Here is a 25,315-nt window from a genome sequence, read left to right as displayed (position 1 = left end):
GCGCTTCTCAGAAGCCTGCTACAGAACCGAGATCTGCCACCTGTTAGCAGACAGCTTCCCCGTGCTTCGTGGGGCCTAGCTGTCTTGTTCAGTAAGCTCGGATAGCTGGGTGGTTTCAAGCCGCCTTAACACCAAGGTGTTTTTCCTTGTTTAGTCTAAAATGGAAAACAGCAGCCAAAAGTCACTTGAATATAACTCGTGGTCTGTTGAAGTCTGCACGTGACAGTGACCCACCCCAGAGCTGCTCCAAAAAATGAAGAAATGAGGAAGAAGTCAGGAGCTTCACCATTTAGGTTATAGCAAGATGTCACTTAACTCTGTGTTTTCCTTCCGTTCTAGTTCGCGGTGCTCCCTTGCCACCTCCGGCTGCCAGAGATTTCTTACCTGGCCCGCCCTTAGGAATGAGAGATCTGCCTCCGGGACCACTACCGCCTCCTCCAGACCCAAGAGGCTACGGACGTGGGCACCCTCCTTTCCGACCCCTGGGTCCTCCTGGCCCAAGAGATTATCCTCCAGGCCCACGGCTACCCCCGCCTGGTTCCAGAGACTATACGCCTTCTCCTAACAGAGACTTGCCTCCGTCGGGACCCAGAGACCACCCCGCAGGCCCGCCACCGCCGCCACCGGCAGGCTCAAAGGACTACACACAGCCTCCAGCGCAGAAACCCTAACTGCAGCGTCCGGTCAGCAGCTCAACGGAATGGACTAGCGCACTTCCTGCAGTCAGGATTTTAGGAAATGGTTCTGTATTTGAAGCCATTTGTCTCATTTCAGTATATTTCAGCTTTTGCAGGATTAATTTTTATCCAATTGCTACAGACATCTTATGTGCATTTATGATCACCTTAAACTCATCCATCCTCTTGGGCTGCAAGAACCTTTTTGTGATGGACTTGAACCTACTCTAAACGTGCAATAGAAAGGAAGTACCTGTGTGGCTAGTTTTAATTAAATGTAGCCTCTGTAACCAGTTGGTGAATGAACTAATTTCGTGAAAAATGTAAATCAAATCATTTCCTGTGGAAATAATTTTTAAGTAAAATGCTATCCTACCTGCCTTCTCCATCACATCATTAAGCTGCAGTTATTGTAGGCCAGGGGTTTACATGAGGACTGTGAGGTGGTTTTTTGGTTTTGTTTTTTTTTTTGTTGTTGTTGTTTTGGTTTGGTTTTTTTTAAAGATGTCTGGTCAGAGATCAGAAGCACAAATGACACTGTATTCAAAGGAAAGTTATAATAAAAAGCAAAATTCCTTTTGCTAAACCCTGAAGGCTTTGTTGCAGTGCCATTTTTTGTTTAGAAAGGACATTGGTTCAGTAATTTAACCAGAGTGCTACAGCCATGACCAAGTTCAGGAATTGAAGCAAGGCTGAATAACTGCCGCTGCCGCAAGATTAATGACTGTGTTACCCTTGTGCTGAACCAGCCTGGCATCTTATGGACTTGCTTCACGTAACGAGGACAGAGAGGGATACAGCTGAAGGGCAGTACAGAGCTGGAAAGCTTTGTGGAGTTGTGTGGGTAGCTTGGGAATACAGGTGAACGCTCCAGGATTCTAGAAACTAAGAAACTGCATGATCGCTTTCTGCTTTCAAGACCGGCTTGCAGCATTAAGCAAGGTTTGAGAGCTGAGTTTTCGTCATACTCAGTATTTAAGACGGGTTCAGCTTCCTTGGCAGAGTAGGGCTGGATTTTTATAGCCTTTTTCACTTGTATTAAAAGGAAAAAAAAAATAGTTTTCTGTAAAGCAGTGTGGGTTTATGTAAACCATATTAACCTGCCTAGCTTTCGGTCAGTTTGCGTACGCAGACCACTGGATAGCTTTAAAAACCCACCCTACGCTTGTTAGGTGTGTTCAGAGATGGTTGCAGAAGTCCCTGTGTGTAAGTGCGAGTACAAGGACGAGTACGTAGTATTGGGCATAGCAGGCTACTTACTTACCCAGACACTAAGGTTTTCCAAAAGTGTTCTGTACAACAGAAAGCCTCAGGGAGGGGAAAAAAAGGGAAGAGAAAACAACTAGGAATAATAAAAAACCCCTACTGGAAGGCCATTACAGCTTTACTGCCAGAGTACAAGCAGCCATTAAACTTGCCATCGAGGTGTTTGTTACCTTCCTACAGTCCAAGTATTAAGCTTTAGATTTAAGATGAGAGACAAGCTAGAACATCACTAAAGCATAAAGCAATAAGGAGCTTGTGCTGTGGGGAGGAGTCGTCCTCTCCGTGAAAGACCGTTCACAGAAAAAAGACAAAGGATAGAAGCAACTTTAAAAATGGTACGTCATGCTCTACAGCCAGTAGTTCACAATTAGTTAAAGACAAAGCTCTACTTGTGTATTTAACAAAAATACTTCAAAGTTGACATTTCATATCACTGGAGTTAACACAGACATCAACACGCTGGGGAAGAGTCAGGCAGCTGAAACAACGGGTTTGTAATTCAAGCGGAAGTGCTCAGTTTCCATAGTGGCTAAGGACACACACAGCGATGAACGTTCCCGTTCCAAAGTCGCTTTCTCCAAGCTCTGGATCTCTCCTTCCCCCACACCAAGCTTTGCGATGCTTTGTGTCTCCTCCCTTGCCCACCCCCCTGAGCCGTAACAACTTAAAGCTGGGTGGGATCATCCTCGGGAGCACCAGGGAAGTCTCGGGGAGCACAGGACTGACTGACTGCGGTGCTTTCAGCAGGCGTGAGCGACACCAGCGGACACGGGAGGATGGCAGAGCTGGAGCAGAGCCGCCGAATCGGCCCTTGCCGAGGGAGAGGAGCCGTACGCGTTGCAGGGACGCTCGCTGCTGCCCGTTCCTAGAAGGTCAGAAAGAGACCTGAGCCAGCCAGGGACCAGCGGCAGGTAACACAGCCATCGACCGAGCTCAGATTTATTTGCAGCCATAGACTAATGCTTTGCTCCATCCTTTTGCAGAGTTCAAAAGATGATTTTTATTTATTTTTTAAGAATGTATATATCCTCCTTTTTGTCTGCCATCCAGAACACTGCAGTCAGAGGTATTTCCATAACTCGTCAGGATCTCTTTTTCAGGGCTTGAGATTCAACGTATCAGATGTAATACCACTGGGGTATTGTAAAGACCCATAAACAGGAAAATTCAATTGCACTTTTTTTTCCCCCTCCAACCAGCAGTGAAATTTGAGGAAGCGTTGCTGACTTTTGTCATAACACCTAAATAATTTCATCCCTAGTTATGCCAGAGCAGAGGGAAGGCAAGAAGATTAGGACACTCAGAAATAGCTTATCCTAATCAAGATGGTGAAGCCAAAAATGCTGAACACCTGGCTGTAGACAGACGGACAAATATCAGGAGGAAAAGTAACATCCCTCCCAGTGAAGCATAGTGTAACATCTTAGGGTTACATGACAGCAAAGAGGAACTGGTGATACACCTGCACCCAGATTGTTTTAAAATAAACCTAATATTGATAATATTTTGGGAGCTGGGTCTTTTTGTTAGCGTAGCAGAGTATTTAGGCACTAGTTAGATAGGCAAGAAGTATATCAAACCTTAAAGTATTGTATTAAATATCCACGCAAATATATGAAAGATTTGACTGGGTTCTACTTCTGTCCCTTTATTAGGTCAAAAGGTAAATGCAAGTGTGTCATAAAATAAGCCAATGTCCTGCAGCTTATTACACACCAAATCAAAAAATATAGAAAATAAATGATAATCCTATCTACTTACATAAAAAGGTAATTTTTAGAGTAAGTTTCCAGACTTGCACAAAATATGCAGAAAACTGCATACAATCAGTTTCCATAAGAACAGCAGTTTCATGTAAAAGGTGGGTCAACCTGCTAGCCAGATCCACTTTATCAAAAGCTCGGGAAAGATGACACCGGAACACCGAGGGGCCTGTCCTGCTGTCACTGAAACGGTGCAATACCCACCGCCTCGAGGACGAAGCCCCGGAGAAAGCCTCTCTCCGTCCCCCCACCCACCTTTGCAAATCGCTCTGTGACAAGATAGATACAGAAAAATTAGCTCTCAGGGAGTAAGGGTGATTTAAAGGATTGTAACATGTATTGTATCCAAAACTCGGTACAAGTGGATCAGGCAAGGCTGTTAAAAATCATAGTTCAGTGTTCTCATCTGCAGTTGTCCTCCTCCCGGCCCGACCAAAGCAGAACAGCCGACTGCGGAGCTCTTCTGTGGCCACCCCACTTGACCCAGCCTCCTCCTCTCTCTCTCACTTCACATCACTTGCAGTACCTCAGGCTCCTTCCCGCCCCACCTCGTCCTTCTCCCGGTCTTCTGCCACCCAGCCCGCTACAGAGGACTCCGAAATGCAGATGAGAGGAACTACAATAGCACAGCAAGTGTAAACAGGTTAGTAGGCCTGCCACATCTTTATTGCTACAGGTCTGGCAAAGGGGCAGTCTCCATCCTTGGGTGGAGTTTGAGGCAAAAGGATAATAACGGTTAAGATAAAAAGTGATGAACAGCAAAATTAGGAAAAGCAGTCAACGTATTTCAGGGCTCTCAAACAAAACCTGTATCTGGAAAGTACTGAAAAAGACTTGCAGTTGAATGGTAGGCTTGCCTCTGACCCTGAAGTAGTGCTGTGCAGTGCGTGATGGTCCCGTCTGACCTACTGGCATGAATACAGTCGTCTTCCTGCCCCTCGAAGGCTAAGGCTACTACACACAGCTACCATGACTCGTGGTTCAGTTCACAGAAGTCTCACAACTCGGGTCATTCCTTGTGCAATGTTTGATGGAGGTGAAGGTAAAGTGGTTTCTTGGTCAACAGTTGCAATTTCTTCCTTTTAAAGTCAGTGGGCTTTTTGTACCTGTAACCACAAGAAAGTAAATTAAGCCAAGTGCTAATAATGGCTGCGTAGGAAGATGAAAGCATGCTAGAAAGCTTGTCCTGTACAGCTCTTATTACCGTAATCTTTTAAATACATCTGACAAGACTTACTGGAAGCAACAATAATGAATAGATTTACAGGAAGAAACTCAAACCAGTATTTTCTCTGGATTATTATTTTAACAGAACAAAGATTTCAATTTTTAAAAAAGAATCTGAGCTTTTTGTAAGGAGAATTAGTGATATAATACTCTGGACTGTACGAAATGCAGTATCATCTCCTGCTTCAGCACTCAGTTATCTCAGTACTTCAGAAGTACTCCCGCTAGCATGGACTAAGCGCTCTTCCTAGAGATGCCCAGAATTGCAAGGTTCACCCTCTTCCTGAAAAAAACTGCTCAAAAACCTCACTCAGACCTTCAGCCGCACAGTAAGGGTAGGATGCACATCGTAACCGCTGCCGCACAACTGGCTAATTTATGTCTTTGCTTAGAGCAGGGGAAAAAAAGCAACCTTCACAACAATGCTCTGAAATGTTTGTGAAATTCCATTGGAAATCAGTATCCCAGGTCTCAAATCAGTTTTCCTTTACAGAAGTTCTGCACCAGAAGATTGTGGCACTTGAAATATTTTTAATTTTTTTTTAAATATAGCTGATCTGACACTCGAAGCTAAGGTCAAAATTAAAATCTCCCAATTTGTTAGCTTCATACAAAATTTATTTACAAACACCAGCATTTTATTTGGAGATAGCCTAGTTTTTCAGAAGAGTCTCCAGCCATTTTATTTGCCTAAAAGCATTTTGGCTTCCCTTCTTTATTAAAAACGGAATATTCCTTATGGAAGTCAATCTAATAAATGAGTGCAAGAAACCTTCCTTGATGGAACAAGCCACACATTGTAACTGAAGTCTACTTCATTTCCTCTGCCATTGGCGTCTATAATTGCAAGTCACTTACAGTTCTATAACAATTGCCCCAGGTTTAATTTCATCCATCTCCATGAAAGCAAAGCACTTGGTGCTAGTAAACCTTTTCTTAGGCTTGTAGTGTTTGAATTCAAAGAAAATAGCTGCACCTAGAGGGGAAAATGGTTTAATAGAAAAGTTAGCAATTATGGCCAACGGTTATCTGAAAACTTATCTGCCATTAAGATGCTCTACGTACATCGGACAGAATTATCTCCAGCACTTCTATTATTTACTCAAAAGCTACACTGTGTTCTTACAATGCTCACCACGCTCACAAGAGCTTGTACTCGTCGCTCAATTATTCATAGCCAGGTAACAGTTTGTCCCGTGACTAAGAAGGTCATAAAGCAGCTCAATACCTGTGTAGCAGAGCAGATTGCTGCGTTTTTATCTCTCTCCATTCCTCCCTTGTCTGCAAGTCATCGCAATGACCGATTTGAAAAAGACAGGATGCAAAGGTCTATTTTTATCCTTGTCTGGATCTTGAGCCCTGCAGCAGCAGCTCAGGCATGGCCTCTTTATTAGATCAGGAGCAGCCTGGTGTCTACACTTTCAAAGCTCCTGGGCCCCGTTTCGGGTCTCTGATACCACGTACCTTTTGTTAGTTTCTCAACATGTTTCTGAATCTCGATGTCCACATTGAAATGGACATACGTGTCCTCCTTCCTCAAAGCCACAGGAGTATCTTGCACAGGAGTCAGATCTATCCCATTCAAATCTGCAGGAAAGAAAGAGCATGGGAATGGCAGAAGCTTCTCAGACTTTAAGGTCCTGCTTTAAGAGATTTATGAATCACTCCTAATACTTCCACAAAAAGTTAATGCACACCTGGATCTTCCCCTAAACTTAAAAAAGGGCCAATCAGGCCCCTTCACAGTCAGTGAGATTTCTTTTTGATTGCCACATGAAAGCAGGTAAAGTTCTGACAAATATTCAAGATGAAAATTTGGAATTATCCCTCTTTTTATTTTGAAGAGCACTTCTCTTTCTGCTGCTGCCAAAGAATTCCACTCCCTCTGCAAGCAGGACTCCAGCAGGGCTTCAGAATTGCCAGCTGAACCGGCAGAAGGGGATACAGACCAAAGACTCCCCTCCACACAGGGTCTGCAGGGCACAGCTTACACGAGCTGTATACGCCCTGCTTTGCTGCCTGGACTCAGCCTGCGTTATTCCTCGAGGCACGGTGGGGCCGTGGGTTGGACTCCAGCTGCCAGCGCCAGCCACCGGTTGTGCTGCTGAGGCACGAGCCACCACAGACAACATCGTTTCTCACTAAGCCTCCGCTGTTTACACAGGTACATTTGTCCCCTTGCTCTTTCTCCTCTCATTAGAGATCCCCTTCCCTCAGGTGGGGCAAAGTTGCTAACGACGTGGCCGAGATGACGAGTACATAGCCCACGCATTGTGCCTGGGCTACAGGCTGAGGCTGGGGCCCTGGGGCACCACTGATGCGCTTCATCCAGGGAGCGGGCTGGGACCGCCAACGTTGCATCGGGAAGAAACCTCTCTCCAAACCTGCAGAAGAGCAGCCTAGTATAGAACCAAGGAAAACAACTACTAAGCGTCTTGAGACTCCTCATAGGGACAAAATGACTTGTCAGAGCTACTTTTCCTCACCAAAAATCTTGAGAACTAAAGTATAAAAAGTCACCATTAGCAGACTAGACGATAGCCTGACCCCACCCCCCCCTTTGATCCTATTTTCTACATCGTTACTTGGCAGCCACCATTTATAGGAGCTTGCAAATACAGCACCACATGTTAACAAAAAGACTTGTTGGGAAAGCAAGCCTGGCAACATACACTCTCCATTAGCTCCAGAAAGGAAATGAGAGCTAGGCCTGGAGGCAAGCAACAGTTTTAACAATATGTAATAAGTTAAGACAGACAAACATTTCGGTGGCAAGGAACAACGAATGTTTGCTTTGCAAGTTCTGATAAGTTCCAGGATCCAATGTTAGAACCCCATTAGGGCTGGTATTTTCCTGTTGGCCAAGAGAAACTCAGCATGAAAGAATTAAATGTGATTAAGCCCACATCCATCCAGCTAGCCCCGCCACTGAAGTCACCCATCTCTCAGCTTTCTGGCATACTAGAGGCAAAGAAAGATCCACAAGTGACTAGAGAAATGGAGCCTGAAAAATAGTTACACAATCTAAAAACAATGCTGCAAACCTAAGGCAACACCGTAAACACAGAAATACTGCACGTTTCCAAGACTGAAAACACAAAGAGGCAGTTGTATCAGCTGGGGAAGGCAAGGGTCATGCTCCAGCTTCCACCTCAACCAGGTGAACTCCCCAAAGGTCCAGAGAGAAGTGGAGGGTTTCACCGTTGAAAAATCATCACAGGAAGCGGGATTAGATAAAGCTTTCTAGCTCTCTCTTTTGGCAGGTGCCATTTGAGATGAAACTGGCATTCAAGTGACATTCAACACCGTGACCCTTACTTCTGCCAAAGAACTTGTCCGGTGGAGGAAGCGCCTGATCACGCATCTAACAAGTGTCTTATCCCTGCGGCTGGTATCCAATAGCACATCTAAAGAGGACACATACAAGGTCGCTATCACAACTGAAAATAACTGGAGGCTGTTGGCTCAGCTACAGATTTTTATATGATAAACAAAAAAAATCATACACCTCAAAAGATTGTAAAGATAAGCAGAGGTCAGGCAGGGCAGGTTAAGGGTAAGCAATTCGGACTACAGGGGCCTCCTGCTAAGAAATGTAAAATGGGGAAGAGGCAGATGCTCCCACTAGAAAGAGTCTGAACACCAAAAATCTCAGCCTCAAGCAAAAGCCATCAACCACATTGCCATCTGAAACAGTGAGAAATCCTAATGTTGCCTATCCTGGACTGACACAGAGAGAGGTTCTTTCAGATTTATGGAACCTCTCAGAGCGGCGGGGGCTGTTAGCCCAGCAGGCTTCACCTGAAATATTTCACTGCCGAGGCTAAAACATATTTTATTTCACTTGCAGGATTTGCTTCCCAGCTTCATACCCATTCCTCTAAACCTTCAGCTTTGGTACAATGATCTTTGCTCTACTAAAAAATTATTTCAATGACAGGGAAAGAATGGAGCCAGCGGGCTGTGGTTCACCACCTGCTGAAAGCCCAGAGACCAAGACGTGTTGGGGAGTACAAGCAGTCCAAACAGATCTGTACTTAAGAGTCAGCTGAAGAAGCTGGGATAGAGAAGTACAGTCTGACAAGTCACCGATACTCAGCTGCCAGCACGGGGAAGGCACCCTGGAGCACACAGATAAGCACATCTACTGCAGCAATTCACCTCCCAGTATCTCTCAAATACAGAATTTTTCCACCCTTGATTAAAGCAGAAGCCTGAAGTCCACAACAGAAAATGCAAGTATCAACACATATTTTTTCCCAGCAGGTTGAAAAAAATCAATACAGCTTTCAGAAAACGCGCTCTTCCCAAACGAGAAATGAGGAGCCAGGAATGGAAATCATTACCCTTTACACTGACTGTGATGTAAGGATCAATGCACTGCCCAGCATCTTTCAGACCAATTTTCTCTATGTTGATGGTGAGTAATGTCATCCCGGGTTCAGATGGCAATCTGGGTAATAAAGTACCTGGAAAGAGTAAAGCATATTATTAACTCTTTGTGTCATCTTACAGCAAAGGCCTTGCTTCTCCCATCATCTCTCATGGAAGATGCTGTTCTCCGTAGGGGCTTTGAAGCCCAAGGATTCATATCCCAATAGTACGCAGCACTACGGGAAAGTCTGTGTGCACAGACACACATCATTTGACAGATTTCAAAGCCCACACCAAAAAACCCCAGGACTGCCTCAAGTCAAATGAATTCACAAAAAACTCATGTCATAAGAACAGAGAGGAGCTTTGTTTAAAGTGTTCTTTCTTGCTCGCATGCAGAGTAACTCAAGCATGGAACGGAATTTACATCATTTTTAAGGATTAAATTTGGGAGGCTGGATTCAATCTGCAGTTGCAGGAAGTTCAGACGCTTAATCAGGAGTCCCACCCCGTTGAATGTGACTTGGCTTCATGTTGAACACTTAGGCTGGGAAAATAAGGAGGAAAATGGCATTGTTGCAAATCCCACTGGGCGTAAGGGAACCAGAAGACAGATTCTTAATTATCTAAGTTCTACTGGCCTCTACTTAAAGGAAGGAGATTACAAAAAAGAAAAAAAAAAAAAGGCAAAAAAGCGTTTGCATCCCCCAAGTTCCGTTCTGCCTTAAGGAAGGAGTTCCCAACTCTGCATCAAGAACATTTAGCATCAAAACTTTGTGTTCAGTGTAGGTGAATCCTCACAGTGCTGAGGAAGACAGTGCAGCTGGCAAGAAATCCAAACTGTTCAAACTCCCTAAAAGCCACGAGATTCTGTCATCAACAATGGCGTAGGTTTCTTCATGCTGATTTTAGCAAAAACTGGCAGGCTTCAAGCCTCTCTCCAGTATTAGATGAATAAGCACCAAGACAGAAAATGCTTACACTTGTGAGCAAGTTTGATTCAAAGTTATGATTTTCTAATTTAAAAAAAAAATGTTATCCCAAGGCTTGAGATCTAAACAAAGTAATCGTTTCCTTTGGCAAGTCCAATATGGGTTTTCCTTGATACTTTTTTTTCCTCTTGATCTGCTTGAGGAGCTGGAGAACTAAGGAGTTTTTGTCCTATTAGAGAGACTGGCTTTGCAAGAGGGGATCATGTATTCTGCTCTTGGAACCAGAGAGCCACAGCTTCAGTGAGATATCATGAGCACTCACACACCCAGTCCCTCTTTCGGGACCGTCAGCAAGACTTGACTTCACATCTATGACACAGTACGTTTCTGTATTTCAGGTCTTGGCTGCTAGCAGACTGATGACCTCCAAGGTACCGCATCTACAGGCACTTCACAACATATCACGGCAGAATTGGACCCACCGTTCTGAAGTAATGGGACAGCTTTCTGACCACAGTCTGAGAAATGCTAAAAAGCAAACTTATTAGAGAGCATCCATTTCTGCAAAGCAGCATACATGCTCTAGTTAATCTTGCTGTCTCTCTTGAACAGATGCTCAAAGACGGAGTTCTTATTTCAATCTAAATAAAGGTAGAAGCAAGCCCATCTTCTCTTTGGCACAAAACTTTGCTCTGCCATCCTTTAGTTGTCTCCTAAAAGCAGCATGCCCCCCAAGAGCCAAGAACAACTGTAACTTTCAGTTTTCCTATTCATCACTCAAAGGGACTAAGTGATGGGATACTTGACAGAAGAATCACCTGAAAGATGCATCAGACTGTCATTTACTATAAAAATAGTGGCTTAAGAAAAATGATTCTGTTCTTGAACAATGCTTTCCAGAATGTGTGAAATTGTGGAGTTGCAATGAACAGAAAAGTCAAGCTCACTTCCAGCAGGTAAGAGAACAGTAGGACCGATGGTCTCCAAGGAACACGGTTTCCTTTCTGCCTCAGCAGGAGGAACAGCCAGGCCAGAGACAGACTGAAGCAGCTGACTGTAACCTGTCTCATGCGAGCCGCAACCACCCAAGCAGGTCTTTTGCTGAAGCCTCTGGAGTCATTTCGCATAGGAGCCATCAGCCGACAGCAACCTCCCTGTGGTATAACTTTACTGGGGCTGGGCACCGCACTGCCAGTCTGCCGCCATGGCTTGGGCCCGTTAGCCTTCAGCAGGCTCACACTGAGGCTTTTCATGAGAAAACTGCCAGCCATTTCAGACACAACCACAGGGCAACGTTGCCAGAGGGGGAAGGGAACATCTACAAATGAAATAAGTGTCCTCCTACAAGTGCGTTTCAGATATACAAAGGTGAGCCAACCCAACAGCTCACTGCCACCAAGACCCAGGCGTTCAGTCTCTCCGTTTCCAAACCTCGATTCAGAGAAAGGGGAAAAAGTGACAAGTCTCCTGCTGGGTTCACAAATGGAAATGGTTCACAGAAGAATCCATTGCCAGCACAGCACTGGAATAAAGAAGTACATAACCAGGAGAAAGGCAGGAAGCCTTTGCTGTTAGAGGCAGCAAGCCATTGGTCAGTTCAGCTCCATACAGCACAGAAGTCTAACTACCTAAGTCCTGTTTGTGTAAGATTTCCCATCAAATGCGTATTCCACTACAGAAAATCTGGCTACCTTTGGCTACACTGCAAGTCAGAGTGTCTGTATTAGCCCAGTAGGACTTCTAGAGAGCTATGTAAGGTGCGTCACCAAACGAGACCTTGCCTTTTTCTGGTACTGAAGGCAAATGAAGATCGATACGTAGATGCCTAGTACTATGATTGTTACTAAGGATTGTATTTTGAGGGTTGAAACTAAGAGCTGAATGAAGAACATCACAGCTACATGAACGTGATCAAAGAAATAACCATATATACTAAAAGGTTATCATACCTTCGTTGGCTCCTGGGTTAGATGAATGGTGCAATGTGATAACGATGAAGCCATGCATGTAGAAGACAAGACCATGGTCAGTCAGACAATACAGTTATGCACTATGGATTAAAGGCATATAGAAGCAAAGAGTGCAACACAGTTCTGTCAATTCAATACGGAAAGTCCACTTTACTTCAGAAGGCTGCAAACTGCTTTTGTTTAAGCTTCATCACCCAGAGAAAGAGCAACAGACCAACCTCCAATCAGGTAAGAAGCACCACGCTAATTTACATTCAATGGGGAAACAAGATCTGTGTTCAAGTAGTACAAAACCACCTTAGGGGTTTAGATTATTGTAGCTATGGGCAAGTTTACCTGAATGCAAAAAAATTCAGAAAAGTCAGCTATGCGGTTTATTAAGTAGACGACAATGTAAAATATCAGTAAGTTCAGGAGTTGCTCTCACCTCCTCTTAAAAGCATGGGTTTACTGAGGAATAATTCTGTAAGAAAGTATATGCCCCAAACCTGTCCTCTTTCCAATTTGGCTACCCTACTTCTTTGAAAGCAATTTAACTGTAAACTCAATCTATCATCAACTTAAGATTCTTTCTTAAGCGCATACGCAGCTTTTAGGTCCACTATACGTGTACCGCTCTAACTGTTGGCACTAGGGTAACGGTCACAGCCTTATTGATTCGCCACCAGATCTCTCTGCTGTACTTTGGACAAACAGAATACATCTTCCTAAATGGATTTATCATGGTAAATAACAAGGATCACGATAGTAAATGTCAGCAATAAAATATCACAATATATTGTAGCCTATTTGTGAGCCTAGCATAAACAAATGTAGACTGTGCATACCTACGTCAGTATAGCCTGCAGGGATCGTATTCAGTAGCATGCTCAAATCTAAGGACAGACACATGTTTTCTCCAGGCATAAGTAATGCAATACCCCAGCTCTTCTGACCATAATTCCAGTACTAGTTTCATAGAATCATAAAATCGTTAAGGTTGGAAAAGACCCTTAAGATCATCGAGTCCAACCGTTAACCTGTCACTGCCAAGTCCACCACTAAACCATGTCCTCGAGCACCATGTCTACCCGTCTTTTAAATACCTCCAGGGATGGGGACTCAACCACTGCCCTGGGCAGCCTGTTCCAATGCTTGACCACCCTTTCGGTGAAGAAGTTTTTCCTAATATCCAACCTAAACCTCCCCTGGCGCAGCTTGAGGCCATTTCCTCTCATCCTATCGCTTGTTCCTTGGGAGAAGAGACCGACCCCCACCTCGCTACAGCCTCCTTTCAGGCAGTTGTAGAGAGCAATAAGGTCTCCCCTCAGCCTCCTCTTCTCCAGGCTAAACAACCCCAGCTCCCTCAGCCGCTCCTCATAAGACTTGTTATCCTTGTTATCTCCTTCTATCTTACTTGTTTCCTTACTTGTTATTTCCTTCCTTAAACACAGTTTGCCAGCCTGCTCTGAAACGAGAAACTTGTTTCTTCTGCAAAGAAACTACACCAGGAACCAAAAGAACCTCTGTTGGAACATCCTACTCCTTTACCTGGTAAATTGTCAAAAGCTGAAGTTACAGGAAGGCCTTCTCTAGAATCTGTGGGTATATCCAGTTCCACAAGTGCTTTCACATGGACAAGGACTTAAGCTATCAAAACCAAAGCTACCCCCTCTTTATCCTCTCAGAGCTTGGGTTTAGTCTAAGCCACTGTCTCACCAGATGATGCAACACAAAAATAACCAGCAACAACTTACCACATCTCTAGCAGGATGTAATGCTCCTTGCAGGAGAAACATTGCCACAATTTACATTTGAATGCGTTTGAAACACTTCACAGGCTACACTTCAGAAAGTGCATGGAATGAAACTACTGAGTTTGAACAAGGAATAAAGGCTAATTATTTGAGGTAGATGGTACCACCCTCACAGGTTATCCATACAACTGTTTTGCTATAAGATATTGTTTGCTGAGACAAAAAAAAAAAAAAAAATCCAGTGGCCACCTCTGTGGTTCTCCAATACAGCATTAGAGTTTACATTAGCCTGTTGCTCCTCACCCAAAGTTTTCAAATCACAGGTGGAGAAAGGGACTTCTCAGAGACAGAACTTACACATGCGACATAGGCTGGCATGGCAAGGCTAGTGCCCCTACCTGGAACTCTAGCAGGAAAAGAGTCTGGAGACCCTGCTCCAGCTCCTCCTTCCTCATCATCCTCCTCAAACTCCAAGTGCTCCTCTTCTCCAGGTGCTAAAATCTTCCTGTAAAATATGAAAAAGAAGAATGAGACCAAAGATCATTCATCATCTGGCTTTCAACTCAAGTCAGCATCTGAGTATAGAGCAGAGGCAACATGCTTTAATGTCATTTCATGCTTCTAATTAGCTACTAACTGTATCTACAGGCCATGACAGAGGTTGCAGGAGCTCAGCCCACATAGAAAGCACAGCGTCTAAAAGCAAGCGACAATACAGAGAGATGAAGGGGCCTACCAACTACTGATTTTACCAAAAGCATGGACGTGATTTTTAGTGGTACCTAGAAAATCAGAATTCAAAAGGGTTTTTTTTAACCAGTTTACCCCAAGCAATGCAGCGAGTAGGTAGCTCTAGAAATTCTAGTGTCTCAGCTGTACACCAGGTCCCAGGCTATGCTCACTTTCGGATACATATCTGTACACGAAGTGACCCAGTTCTCTCTTACCTGAGTGGGACAGGCTGAACATCAAAAGGAAACTCCTTATTGTAAGTGAGGATATTCTTTAAGACTGCAGACAGGAAGGAAAGAAAAAAAAATCCATATCCATAAACAAGCATTAATTCCACTACTTTGCACAGCTATGTCCATTCTCACAACATCTTCACACGCACAAATAATAATAAAAAAAAAAAAATCAGATCATGGCAAAAAAAAATTTCTGTCATATTTTAAACACCAATACAGTCCTGATCACAGCTACATCAGTATAGCATTCAGGTTAACTGCAATTTCAGTACATAATCACCACCACATTTACACAGGCAGGGAAGGTAAACATGGCAATAACCAAAAGCATCATGAGAAACAGCTACAGACCCCCAGGGTAATGGTAGCAATCTTTGGTGGTTATTGAAAGGAGGGTGGTGCTGGTACTGGCAACAGCTCCAGACAGACTGAAGTCTCCAGAACTGACACACTTAAGCACACGTGTAGGCTGCACATTCAGACAGCCACCATGGGAGTCCAAGCATGCTGGCAACGCATAGCTTAGTTGATATTTCCTACTTCTTCATGCATGTGTTTTGTTTTGGTTTTTGTGGTGGTGGGGGGGTTTTTTGTTTGGTTTTTTTTTTCTTTTTTCCTGCCCTCAGATGTCTGGGCAGATTGGCAAAATTCAAAAGAGCTACAGTGCAACATCTGAGCATCAAGCCCCAGAGACACCGACTAACCTCTCCAGCATTCGGTGGAGAATGGCTTTGCCATTTGTATTGGAAACTTACTCAAGTTTTAGTAATTACAACTTCAGCTGTTATTTCCAAAAGCGTTTACGAGTAAAAGCAAAATTTCCAAAGCACGTGAAAGAAATAAGCATTTCATGATGGCTAAAGGGCCTAAAAATTTACATGAGAACGCCTGGAGGGAGAGGCTCTCTCCCACCAGACAATGAGTATCCCAGACTGGGCAGGGGGAAAGGAGGTAGAAAAACTGAGTCGTCTCACTGAGTCTCACTTCGCAATAAGCCCTCTCAGAGCACGTTTTAGAAATCTCCCCTTAGGACTACTGAATGAGAACAAAACTGTTTTAAAACAGTGTTAAGATTACACAAATACCCAGAGGTACTTAAATACCAGTTATGTTTAAGGAACCACTGCCAGGCCCCTCGGCCTCTGCACACTGCAACTCAGCCCGTGTCGGAGAGCTTTCCTGTCTGTCTTCATATTCACATCACTCGGCGTGGGCTCCATCATTAACTTACCAGACACCATCCGGATGCTGCAATGAATAAAGAATCCCACAGGGAAACTATGAAGAACCCAAAGTCTTTTCAGTCTTTGCTCATTCTGATTTTTTTTTTCTAATTTCTGTACCACCACCTGAGAGGTTAGGTACTACCTGATTCCAGCTGGACACAATACATAATACACAGAAAGCTTTAAGTTGCCTTCAGTCAGAGACGTGACAGACAAAAATGATGCCGAGTCTCTCTCTCTCTCTCCCCAAAGACTTCTGCCCCGAGGGAGAAGGAACGCGGATCTCAACATGGTGGCAAAGAATCACAGCCACTTCCTGACAGAAAAGCAGCTGGTTAATAGCAGACAGTCAGCTTCCAGCGCAGCTGAGGTTCAGGAAAAGAAGGGGATTTTTATCCCGCTCAGAATTCCCCAGCTCTTGGAGAGCCACATCGTACCCGAGACAGAAAGTGAAACCGTCCCGGGCAGAAGAATCTCGGTGAAGCGAGATCTCTTACAGACCACAGGCACGTTATGCAGAAGCGAGAGAAGTTACAGTAGTTCTCCTCCCACCTTCCAAAGGTTGGGAAGCACTAGATTCCTCCCTCTCCCCGCTAACCAGTTTCTCTCGCTACGTGAATGAACACCCCCTGGAAAAAAAAAAAAAAAACCACCTTCTGGTAATTCATCTCGGCCATCACTAGAGGGCACGAAATCCTCCACCGACAGGCGCAGAGGGAAAAGGCGAGGCGCTGCGCAGCGCCTGACCTCCCGCCGCTGCCGGGGGCAGCGCGGAGCAGGGGCCGGGCGCGGCGGGGGCCGAGCCGCCGGCGGGAGGAGGCGGCTGCTCCCCGGCGCCGCCGGCCGCCCAGCGCAGAAACCCTGCTGGGAACACCGTCCCCAGTCCCTGGCCTGTTGCCACAGAAAGCTGCGGGTCAGGTTGGTTTTTTTTGTTTTTTGTTTTTTTTTTTTTTTAAAGGCCTTTAACTCTGCCTCATCGCCGACAGCAAATAATTTTGCGAAGTTGTAATACGGCGATTTACTAACGCGCTCCTTTAAACACCGTCGGGGTGAGAAGTGGATCGACAGCACTGAGCCTGGTGAAATACTTACTCGAAGTTACTGAGGAAAAGCAAACCAATAAAGCAGCAATGCAACAACCATCCTTTGAGGAAAAGGAAAATCCTCTCACACCTATCACAACCGCGAGTTTCAGTCGATTTAAATAAAAATAACCAGATCACAGAAAAAAAAAATCAATCGGCTACAACGAACAAGTATCTCCCTTGCAATACTGCAGAAGACACCCAAGCTTTAAGAGGCTGGTTTGCGCTTTTTTGGTTTTTGTTCTGTTTTTAAAAACACACATCACCTCTGGGAGAAAGAGCCCTTCCCCTCTGTAACGCTGCTGCTGAGAACATGATTCACAGAAAGTTCTCCATGTGTGTAACTAACGGGCAGATCCCAGCATCGTGTTGTTGCTGCATTTATGTTGCTTTTCCAACAGAAATATTTTTAAAATACTGTTCTGCAGGCTCTTGTGCAGAAGCTGCCCTTTTCTTTTGTGACATTGGACAAAAATCACGTTGATTTGATCAGCAGTTGGCTCTCTCTTGAAAGATTTCAAAAGAAATTATCAACGTGAGCCATAAGACCAGTACGCGGTACGCACTAACTTGGTAAAGACCACCGTCCATTTGGATTTTTAGTGATAGCCTATGATACCTATACTGATATTTTTTTTTTTTTTTAAATAGACAACACAAAATAATTCAGATATCAGGCTCCTCGGGACGACCCAGTATCTACTTCTCTTATAAAACGTATATACTGAGTTTGAAACTAGTCGCTTAGTGGCTAGAATTATCACACATGAACACAGGCGCACGGGATGACCCAGCCTATCCGTTTGTAACCTGTATTATAACACTGGTAGAAGCCTTCACAAGAAAAAGATTTGTGAGATCCAGTGTGTTAGCAATGATTTCACACAGCGCAGTCTCAAAAGAACTATTTGTATGTATGGACCCTCCTGTAGCATTAGTCTAGCACAAAAGATTCAGTGACAAATCCTATAAACACACAAAACCAGCCAACTGCTGCACTTTCCAAGCAGCGTGAAATGCAAGCTTAAGTAGGAAAAGTTAGAACTTGACAACACCAGGGGGAAAAAAAAACAACCCAAAAAGGTTAAATCTAAGGGCCTTGGTTGTTATAACAACACCTAAACCAAATGTCTCAGCCATTTTGACAGCTTCAGCCACAAAAGTAATTAAAACAAGCCAAATTGTGTGAATAGCTGTTTTCATTCCTAACAGAATGGCTTGACCTAACAAAGGAATTGCTTATTTGCATTGCCAGCCCAGATTTTTTAGCTTTTTCTGGTGGACCGCAAGAGAAAATTGACAACACACAAATTAAAACACTTCACGGTGTATTTTACGAAAAGGCCGGTGTTGGCCTGAATAAGATTTACTCTGTTCAAGATATACTTAAAAACCACAAAACAAAGGCACAATTCGGAGAGAAAGAGGCCAGAACAATCCAAGTCAGACAGCAGCATTAAGAACATCACTGTTCAATTGTTGTCATAGAAGCACCCGTTCTCTGCCAAGGAAAATAACTCAGTGTCTTTGAGAACTGATGGCCACACACTCTTCCTCCGTTTTAATATAGTTGCTTGTTGTATGAAGCGTGGGCTGAATGCGCTTCACACTGTTGAACACTTTTTTGACAGCTCAAAATCAGTTCTCTGAGGGAGGGCAAGATAAGCAACAGGACTGTTGTACAGTAACTGAAATTTTGGCTTTTTAGAAAAGGAGGCATTTCAAGGGAAGCTTTACATCTGTCGTCAGAATGTAAATTCTGACTAAACCCTTCAATAGTCGCTTCCTTTGATTTGTAGACCAGTTCGATCAATTAAAACATGATTCCTCTCCCTCTTCCATCATTCAGTCATTTACAGGGCATCTGCACAATGGAGTCCGAAATCCACAGTCATTAAATGATTACAACGTTTTAAATACTTTGTAAACAGAGAGCAGGAGTCTCTATACAAAATAATCCCAAATCAGAGAATGCAGAGGCCAGACATGCAATAAGCTGATTGAGAAAGACATAATACTTCCAACACATGGTTAGACCCTTTCCTGAGTTATGGTCTTCACAGACCTAAGTCTTGTAACGTACCTTCACTTTCCATTTTCAGGGAACAGTTTAAAAGCATTCGGACTCTATGTTTTGGTAGAGACACTAGGAACCACAATTCAATGCCCTGCTTCTTGACAAGCTTCCCTGTAGGATCCTGTGCCAGTTACTCAGAGAATGTGAGTGCAGAGAAGCTCAGCTTATTCGTGAAGTGGAAACACCTGCCCTCCCATTGTGTTTATCCCCAACATCCCCCTTAATGATACAACTGTGACAGCAGCAAAATAAAACCAGCTTTTGCCAGCATGAAAGACGCTCTTCCACATCTCCTGTTCCCCAGGAACAGCAGAAACATTAGCATTCAGGATAATATTGCTTAGATGTGGAAGCTCTGATCTTAACGGTGCTTTGAGAATAAAGCAGCCAGTGTTACGGGAAGGAAAATGTAGCAGATAAATAGACACTTCCTACATGAAAAAGTTATTTCTGGATTGACATACCCAGGATCAGTTGGGAAAAAACAACATCGCTCAAAACCCTTCAAAGACTGACTCACATCCTCACTTTGACTCTTGACTTTGTTACCCTGGTAGCATTATGGTGGTAGGTGACAGGTGATTGGCTACCATGAGCACAAGTTAAATATTTTTGGAAGAAAAAATAAATTTCATGCTGCAAGGAGGAAGACCACGAAGTGTTGAAATTCAGTTCAAATAAGAAATGCGCAGGTAAATTTTCCAGCTGATTATATACTGTTAGCTTAAATTACTATTTTGTGCAAAAATTAGCAGCACCCGAAGAGTTACTTATTTGAGAATAAAGATGAATACATTATCTGAAACATTAGGACTACTATACTTTGAAGTTACCCACATTATGTTCCTTAATACACGTCAGGTTTTGTCTACATGGTCACAGATATTTGGAAGAACCACCTAAAACCAGCATTACTGTCAAATCACATCGTGGTCAGTCAGTATTCATGCTGCTGTCATATTTTCCACTGTAATGACACACGTCACTCACTTAAAATACAAAGATACTACTTACTTGGTTCCAACTTCTTCAGATCCTCAAGCTTAAATTCATCCTGTGATTGGGTGGACTAGAACATTACAAAGAAAGAGTGAGAACTTAGTATGCACCTTTCCCTCAGACATCCTAAATAAAAAACAAACAAACAAACAAAATCTCCCCAACAGAGGCTAGGTTCACAGGTGAGGTGGAAAGTACATTACTTCTCATTTATTGAGAACAAACTTATCCCATGTTCCAAGCTCTAATGCAAGATAAATATTTTTAAAGCAACTAGTTGGTCTTTCATACTTATTACACACAGGAACATTAAGGCAGAGGGACTTGTTGTAATTCTTCCCCGATCAAGTTATTCTGAAGCAAGATCAGCTGTAAGACTGCACTGCAAAGTGATGCTCCAACAGGAGCATTCACAGTTCAAGACACACATCTAACATTGTAACGCTGGCAGAAATTACAGTATACAGGATGAGCTTGGCAACACACCCAGCTAAGAGCTCGCTGCAAATGGAAGAGGGATTCCCATCTCTCCTTTCTCCAACTCTGATGATGCAGTTTCCTCATCTGGCTGCAGCACTGCTTCTCAGTAAGCCTATTTGACTTACTAACTCAACAGAAAAGTTTTTAATTTTTTATTCTAGGGTAGTTCCCTGACAGTTTGGCAAGCTGAACTAGCCCATTCTGAGATGACAAGCGGCAGAGCTGGCATAAGAAAAGTGGTGCAAATAAGAGGATTGACACTGGACATCCCTTTTTAGGCAGAGGATCAGGTCTTACCTATTATGTCATTGCACCCTTGGCATCTCTTAAGATTACCTATCGTTTTCAACATTTCTTTAAGGCCCGACAGTTTTTTTTTTCTTTATTTTTTTCTTGATTTTTCTTGACAGTAAAGCAGCTATCAACAAAACCGCAGCAAGTAAAACACTCCCCAAGTGAAGCGGATGAGAAGTTCTAGTACCCTCACATGAGGTTATAAAATCCTTGAGTTGCTGCTGAGGAACCAACAGCAAGGATGGCTGTTCTTGCAAGACATTGTCTCTTCAGTTTGGCCGGTTATGACATTGCTGCGTCTTCTGCTGTTGCTCTGAGAGGTGACCTGACCCACGAAGCTGTCCCACAGTGGAACACGCCTGCTCTCATCACAAAATCACAGTGACTCAGAACAAATGCCAACGCTCTTCAAATACCCCAGGTTGGATCAAAATAGAAAGACAGGTAGAGCTAACCAGCTAATTCTTCAAACGCTGCACAGCCTTGAGGCTGGTCAGCCCCCAGCTCATTAGTCCAGCTCCAGCATGCTGCCTAAACGGTCACTGTATCCCAGCCTCTCAGACAACCGAAGGCAGCACGGTGGAGCTGCTGCACCTTGTACAGCAACATGAAGTACTCAGGAGTGCTGCTGTGAGTAACTCAATGCAAAATTTGCCTGTCACCACTTTTTGTTGGTAAAGAGGTGATCCAGTAACCCAAACTTTGCTTCAGTTGATTCATCCCACCCACATTCTTTTGGAAATTTCTCTCACTTCTCTTTTGTTTTGGGGATAAGATTGTGCTGAGAGAAAATGAAATTCACTTCCATGACACCTACCTTCAATCCAGAAAAAAGCCCAAAGAGCAGCTTCTAAATCATTATTTTCACACACTTGCCTACTGCACTGCCAGTTTTCATGACTGCTACAAAGTCATTTTTATTCTACACACACATTCTTCCTCATGCTCTATTACGATTTGTGAAGCGGCTAAATTACTGCAAGGGCCACTCCAGGGATCTTTTTACTCTTGCACACAGGTTAGGAAGACAAACTAATCAGTTCTAAAGGAGGAAAATAAGGCAAAGAACCAAAGACACAAGACCTGCAGTTAAATTCCTGTACAAACCCTAATACATGCTCATATAAGCACTTAAAGGTTTTTAAGGCAGCCACCTGAGGCATCATGTTGACAGCCTGGAAAGTCCAGGTGTTCAAGGGTTTCTTAACTCTGTTTGCAGAAGTTTTGGCTACGTCTGAAGACACTAAACTAGTTTTAAAAAGCTCTACAGTTACCTATCACTAAAGTATGAAGTCACATAGGAAAAAGAGCTATACCTGTAAAGCTGCACTTCTCAGTTCCAAGCATGTTGCAATTTTAGCTATGGTTTTCTGAAAGGAAAAAAAAAAAAACACCACAAATTTAATTTAGTACTGAAACTGTATTCTTCCATATTCACATTTTTAAAAATATAGATATGAACAATTGCTTTTTCTTGCAAAGATTTCAGATCTATTATTCAGTACCAGATCATTCAGCATCAAAAGCTTTTCTATACACAAACAAGATTTTCAGAAAGCGCAATAGATGAAACAGACATCTGCCACTTAACTCCCCTCCCACAGCTCATCAACACAGATGGGGGTCATTCACTCAGCAGAAACTGTAATAATGCCTACCACATCATAAATTGTTTATAAATTCAGCTGCTCTGAAGTGATAGGGGAGAGAAAGAAAAAAAAAAAATCCAAACCAACCAGTATATTACCTTCTGAGAACCTGAGTGGTTTGTTCTAATTTGCCCTTTTAGGAGTCACGTCTACAGTTCCTCTGTCGGGCTTACAATCTCAGCGGACCAAGCCAGCCCTCCTCAGAAGTTACAGAAGCCCAGTATCTCAGCACTGAAAAAACACGGTCCGCTTTTGTGGGTTTCGGTGCGAGAGGAAGTATAAAGGCGAATTATTTTTCTAACTTTCTATTTTTGTAATTTTAAGACATTTAAACTCTGAGTGAAGCATGAAATAGATTATTTGATTCAAACTTCTCAGCCATCTAAAATATCCCTGAGCAGAACCGTGAAGTAATATCTCATTTTTATTTAAAAATGTAGAAGAGAGCGAAGAGCTTCAAGATAGCCCATTACTAGCAGTCTTATTTTGAAGACAGTACTACTTAAGCTTTTATATCTCACAAAGTAAGAAGCTCCAGCAACAGTCACATTTGTTTCTATTACTACCAGCTGCAAAAAATCAATTCAGGAATTCAGACTTCCATAACTGACATCAAGTGGACACGACTGCATGGTGTATTTTACCTTGCTTGACCATCACAAGTTTGTTCATTAACTAAAAGGTTTAAGTGAAGAAAAACTAAGTCTACCTGCAGAGGTCAGGGCCAAATATAATTCAAAATGCTCTGTGGAACATTTATAGGGCAAGAAAAATAGCAACAGTGAAGCTATAAAGAAAAGCAGGTTATTTTCAAACTAAGATTTCCCCTCAGAAGGAAGATAAAAGTTGAAATGTGCACCTGTAACTCATTCTCTCCTTTTAAAACAGGGAGTATAAAAACAGCTCCCCCCAAGCTGGATGCAAGGGGAGGAAAAGATTTCCTAGAGCACAACTCTAGCATCAAAGAGCTTCAAGAGTATGGGCACCTAGCAAGTTATGCGGTATCCATCAAAAGCCAAAACTTCCCTTTAAAGGAGGGTTACATTTTAGGGCTCCAAGAGGTTTTCTGTCGCAGCAGATAAAAACTGGCCATGCTTTCACAGCTACCTTCCCCAGTCTTGACTCTCCTGCAGTCAGAACTGCTTCGCAGTCAGCTCCTGGGCCACCACTAGTTTCAATAGGCTGGGCTAAAAGCTAAGTGTTTCCAGTTTCAGTTCACCTTATGCCACACTGAAAGTTGAAAGAGTTCAGGAGCTGAATCATAAGCAGATCAGACATCAATACCTCAAGGGCAGAGCCAACACCTGGAGTGCATAAAAGCCTCAGATACCTGATTTTCATCTGCCACCACAGGCTCATCAAAGCTTTCAAAGCCATTTCTCCCCAACTGGTATCTCCTCTCGTCTTAAATGCTCTGTTACAACATGGCATTAGCCCAGACTTTACATCCTCGTAGTTTATATTACTATCCATTCTATGGAGGTCTTATAAAAAATTCAGTTCTTTTGAGCACCTTCCAGGAAAGTAGCGAGGGATGCGTATTAGCGCAGGACACACATTGTTTTCTCTTCTGCCTAGATGCAGCACGTGCAGTAGTGTGCTGTTTGGGAATTTTAATATAGAGCAACGTGACCGTATACTTGCATACAACATGGCAGAGTAAAAATATTACAGCTCCATTTCTGTTGAGGTTCATTTTGTAGTCTAGGTTCAGTCAACAAACTTCTACCTCCCTGAAATAAATTCTGCTACATAACCGAGATCCATAGCTGGATCTCCAGCAGAGCTTGGAAAAACACAGGTTTTTGAAAAAGAGAGGAGTACGTACAGCCCCGGATTCATTTTGACACTTTCAGACCCACACTCCACCCATGGGTGTTGTGGATTTACATGTACCTTCAGGCTGGAGGGGAGGACACCAGGTAGTACTACAGAGGCAGATTCTCAGTCCCTAGGGTGAGAATGGATTACATCCATCTAATCAGCTGCAGCGTAACAAAAGGAATTCCTTTCTATATTTGAGAACATGTGGAAAGATACATTTGCAAAGGTAGACTCTTAAAGAGGAAGGTGTGAAGTAATGGGTAAAAGAAAGGAATCCAGAGGTTCCCTAGGGAAGGGAGGGGAAATCTCTGAGGTTTGACTACAGCTCTAACATTTGCAAAAACCCAGCTGTTGTGATGGTGTGGGTGTTGACTGCTGAGCAAAGAGCATGCCCGTTCCATGTCAGATCAAAACCCCTCCAACTGCACCACAGAAAGAGGGCTACGAGTTCGCAGGGTGCCAGCACGCAGTATCTGTGCCTCACCACGGAATCAGAACGTGTCAACAGATTTTCACACGGCTCTTCCCCGCCCTGCCTCACATGCAGAGCATTAAGCCCACGCCGTAAATGAGGTCTCAAGAAGCACAGCTCAACCCCTGTCTCTTTTGTCAATTCACTGATAAGCTCATCAACACCCCTGTTCCCAATCCTGCAGATTTGTAACTGTGTATTCTTAGAACTGCCTGAACTAGGTACCTCCTAACAGGACAAACAGCCATACAAAATGTGCGTCCTCTGGCTCCTGGGGGCTGAAGGGCAATAATGGC

General features: G+C 43.5%; 2 protein-coding genes across 6 annotated transcripts in view; one reads left to right on the top strand and one right to left on the bottom strand.

The window, feature by feature from the left end:
- The window catches only part of MIA3 (MIA SH3 domain ER export factor 3), a 29,134-nt gene extending 27,494 nt beyond the window's left edge, over positions 1-1,640 (top strand). For all 3 annotated transcript variants that reach the window (XM_082306797.1, XM_082306796.1, XM_082306795.1), the window contains one exon: positions 340-1,640. In XM_082306797.1, the coding sequence (XP_082162923.1) occupies positions 340-671 (332 nt within the window). In that variant the 3' untranslated portion in view covers positions 672-1,640. The remainder of the gene's footprint in view (positions 1-339) is intronic.
- A 1,931-nt stretch (positions 1,641-3,571) lies between these two features.
- The window catches only part of AIDA (axin interactor, dorsalization associated), a 29,651-nt gene continuing 7,907 nt past the window's right edge, over positions 3,572-25,315 (bottom strand). The window contains exons 3-11 of one of the 3 annotated variants that reach the window (XM_082306964.1): positions 22,391-22,444; positions 20,316-20,370; positions 14,893-14,956; positions 14,344-14,450; positions 12,189-12,200; positions 9,280-9,402; positions 6,398-6,520; positions 5,792-5,909; positions 3,572-4,812 (exon numbers count right to left, since the gene is read on the bottom strand). In XM_082306964.1, the coding sequence (XP_082163090.1) occupies positions 4,716-4,812; positions 5,792-5,909; positions 6,398-6,520; positions 9,280-9,402; positions 12,189-12,200; positions 14,344-14,450; positions 14,893-14,956; positions 20,316-20,370; positions 22,391-22,444 (753 nt within the window). In that variant the 3' untranslated portion in view covers positions 3,572-4,715. The remainder of the gene's footprint in view (positions 4,813-5,791; positions 5,910-6,397; positions 6,521-9,279; positions 9,403-12,188; positions 12,201-14,343; positions 14,451-14,892; positions 14,957-20,315; positions 20,371-22,390; positions 22,445-25,315) is intronic. The other 2 variants (XM_082306965.1, XM_082306966.1) reach the window with 2 other exon arrangements.

This window comes from Platalea leucorodia (genome assembly GCF_965183815.1).
Source record: "Platalea leucorodia genome assembly, chromosome: 3".
Taxonomy (NCBI): Eukaryota; Metazoa; Chordata; class Aves; order Pelecaniformes; family Threskiornithidae; genus Platalea; species Platalea leucorodia.
This window is presented reverse-complemented; position numbering and strand designations above follow the sequence as displayed.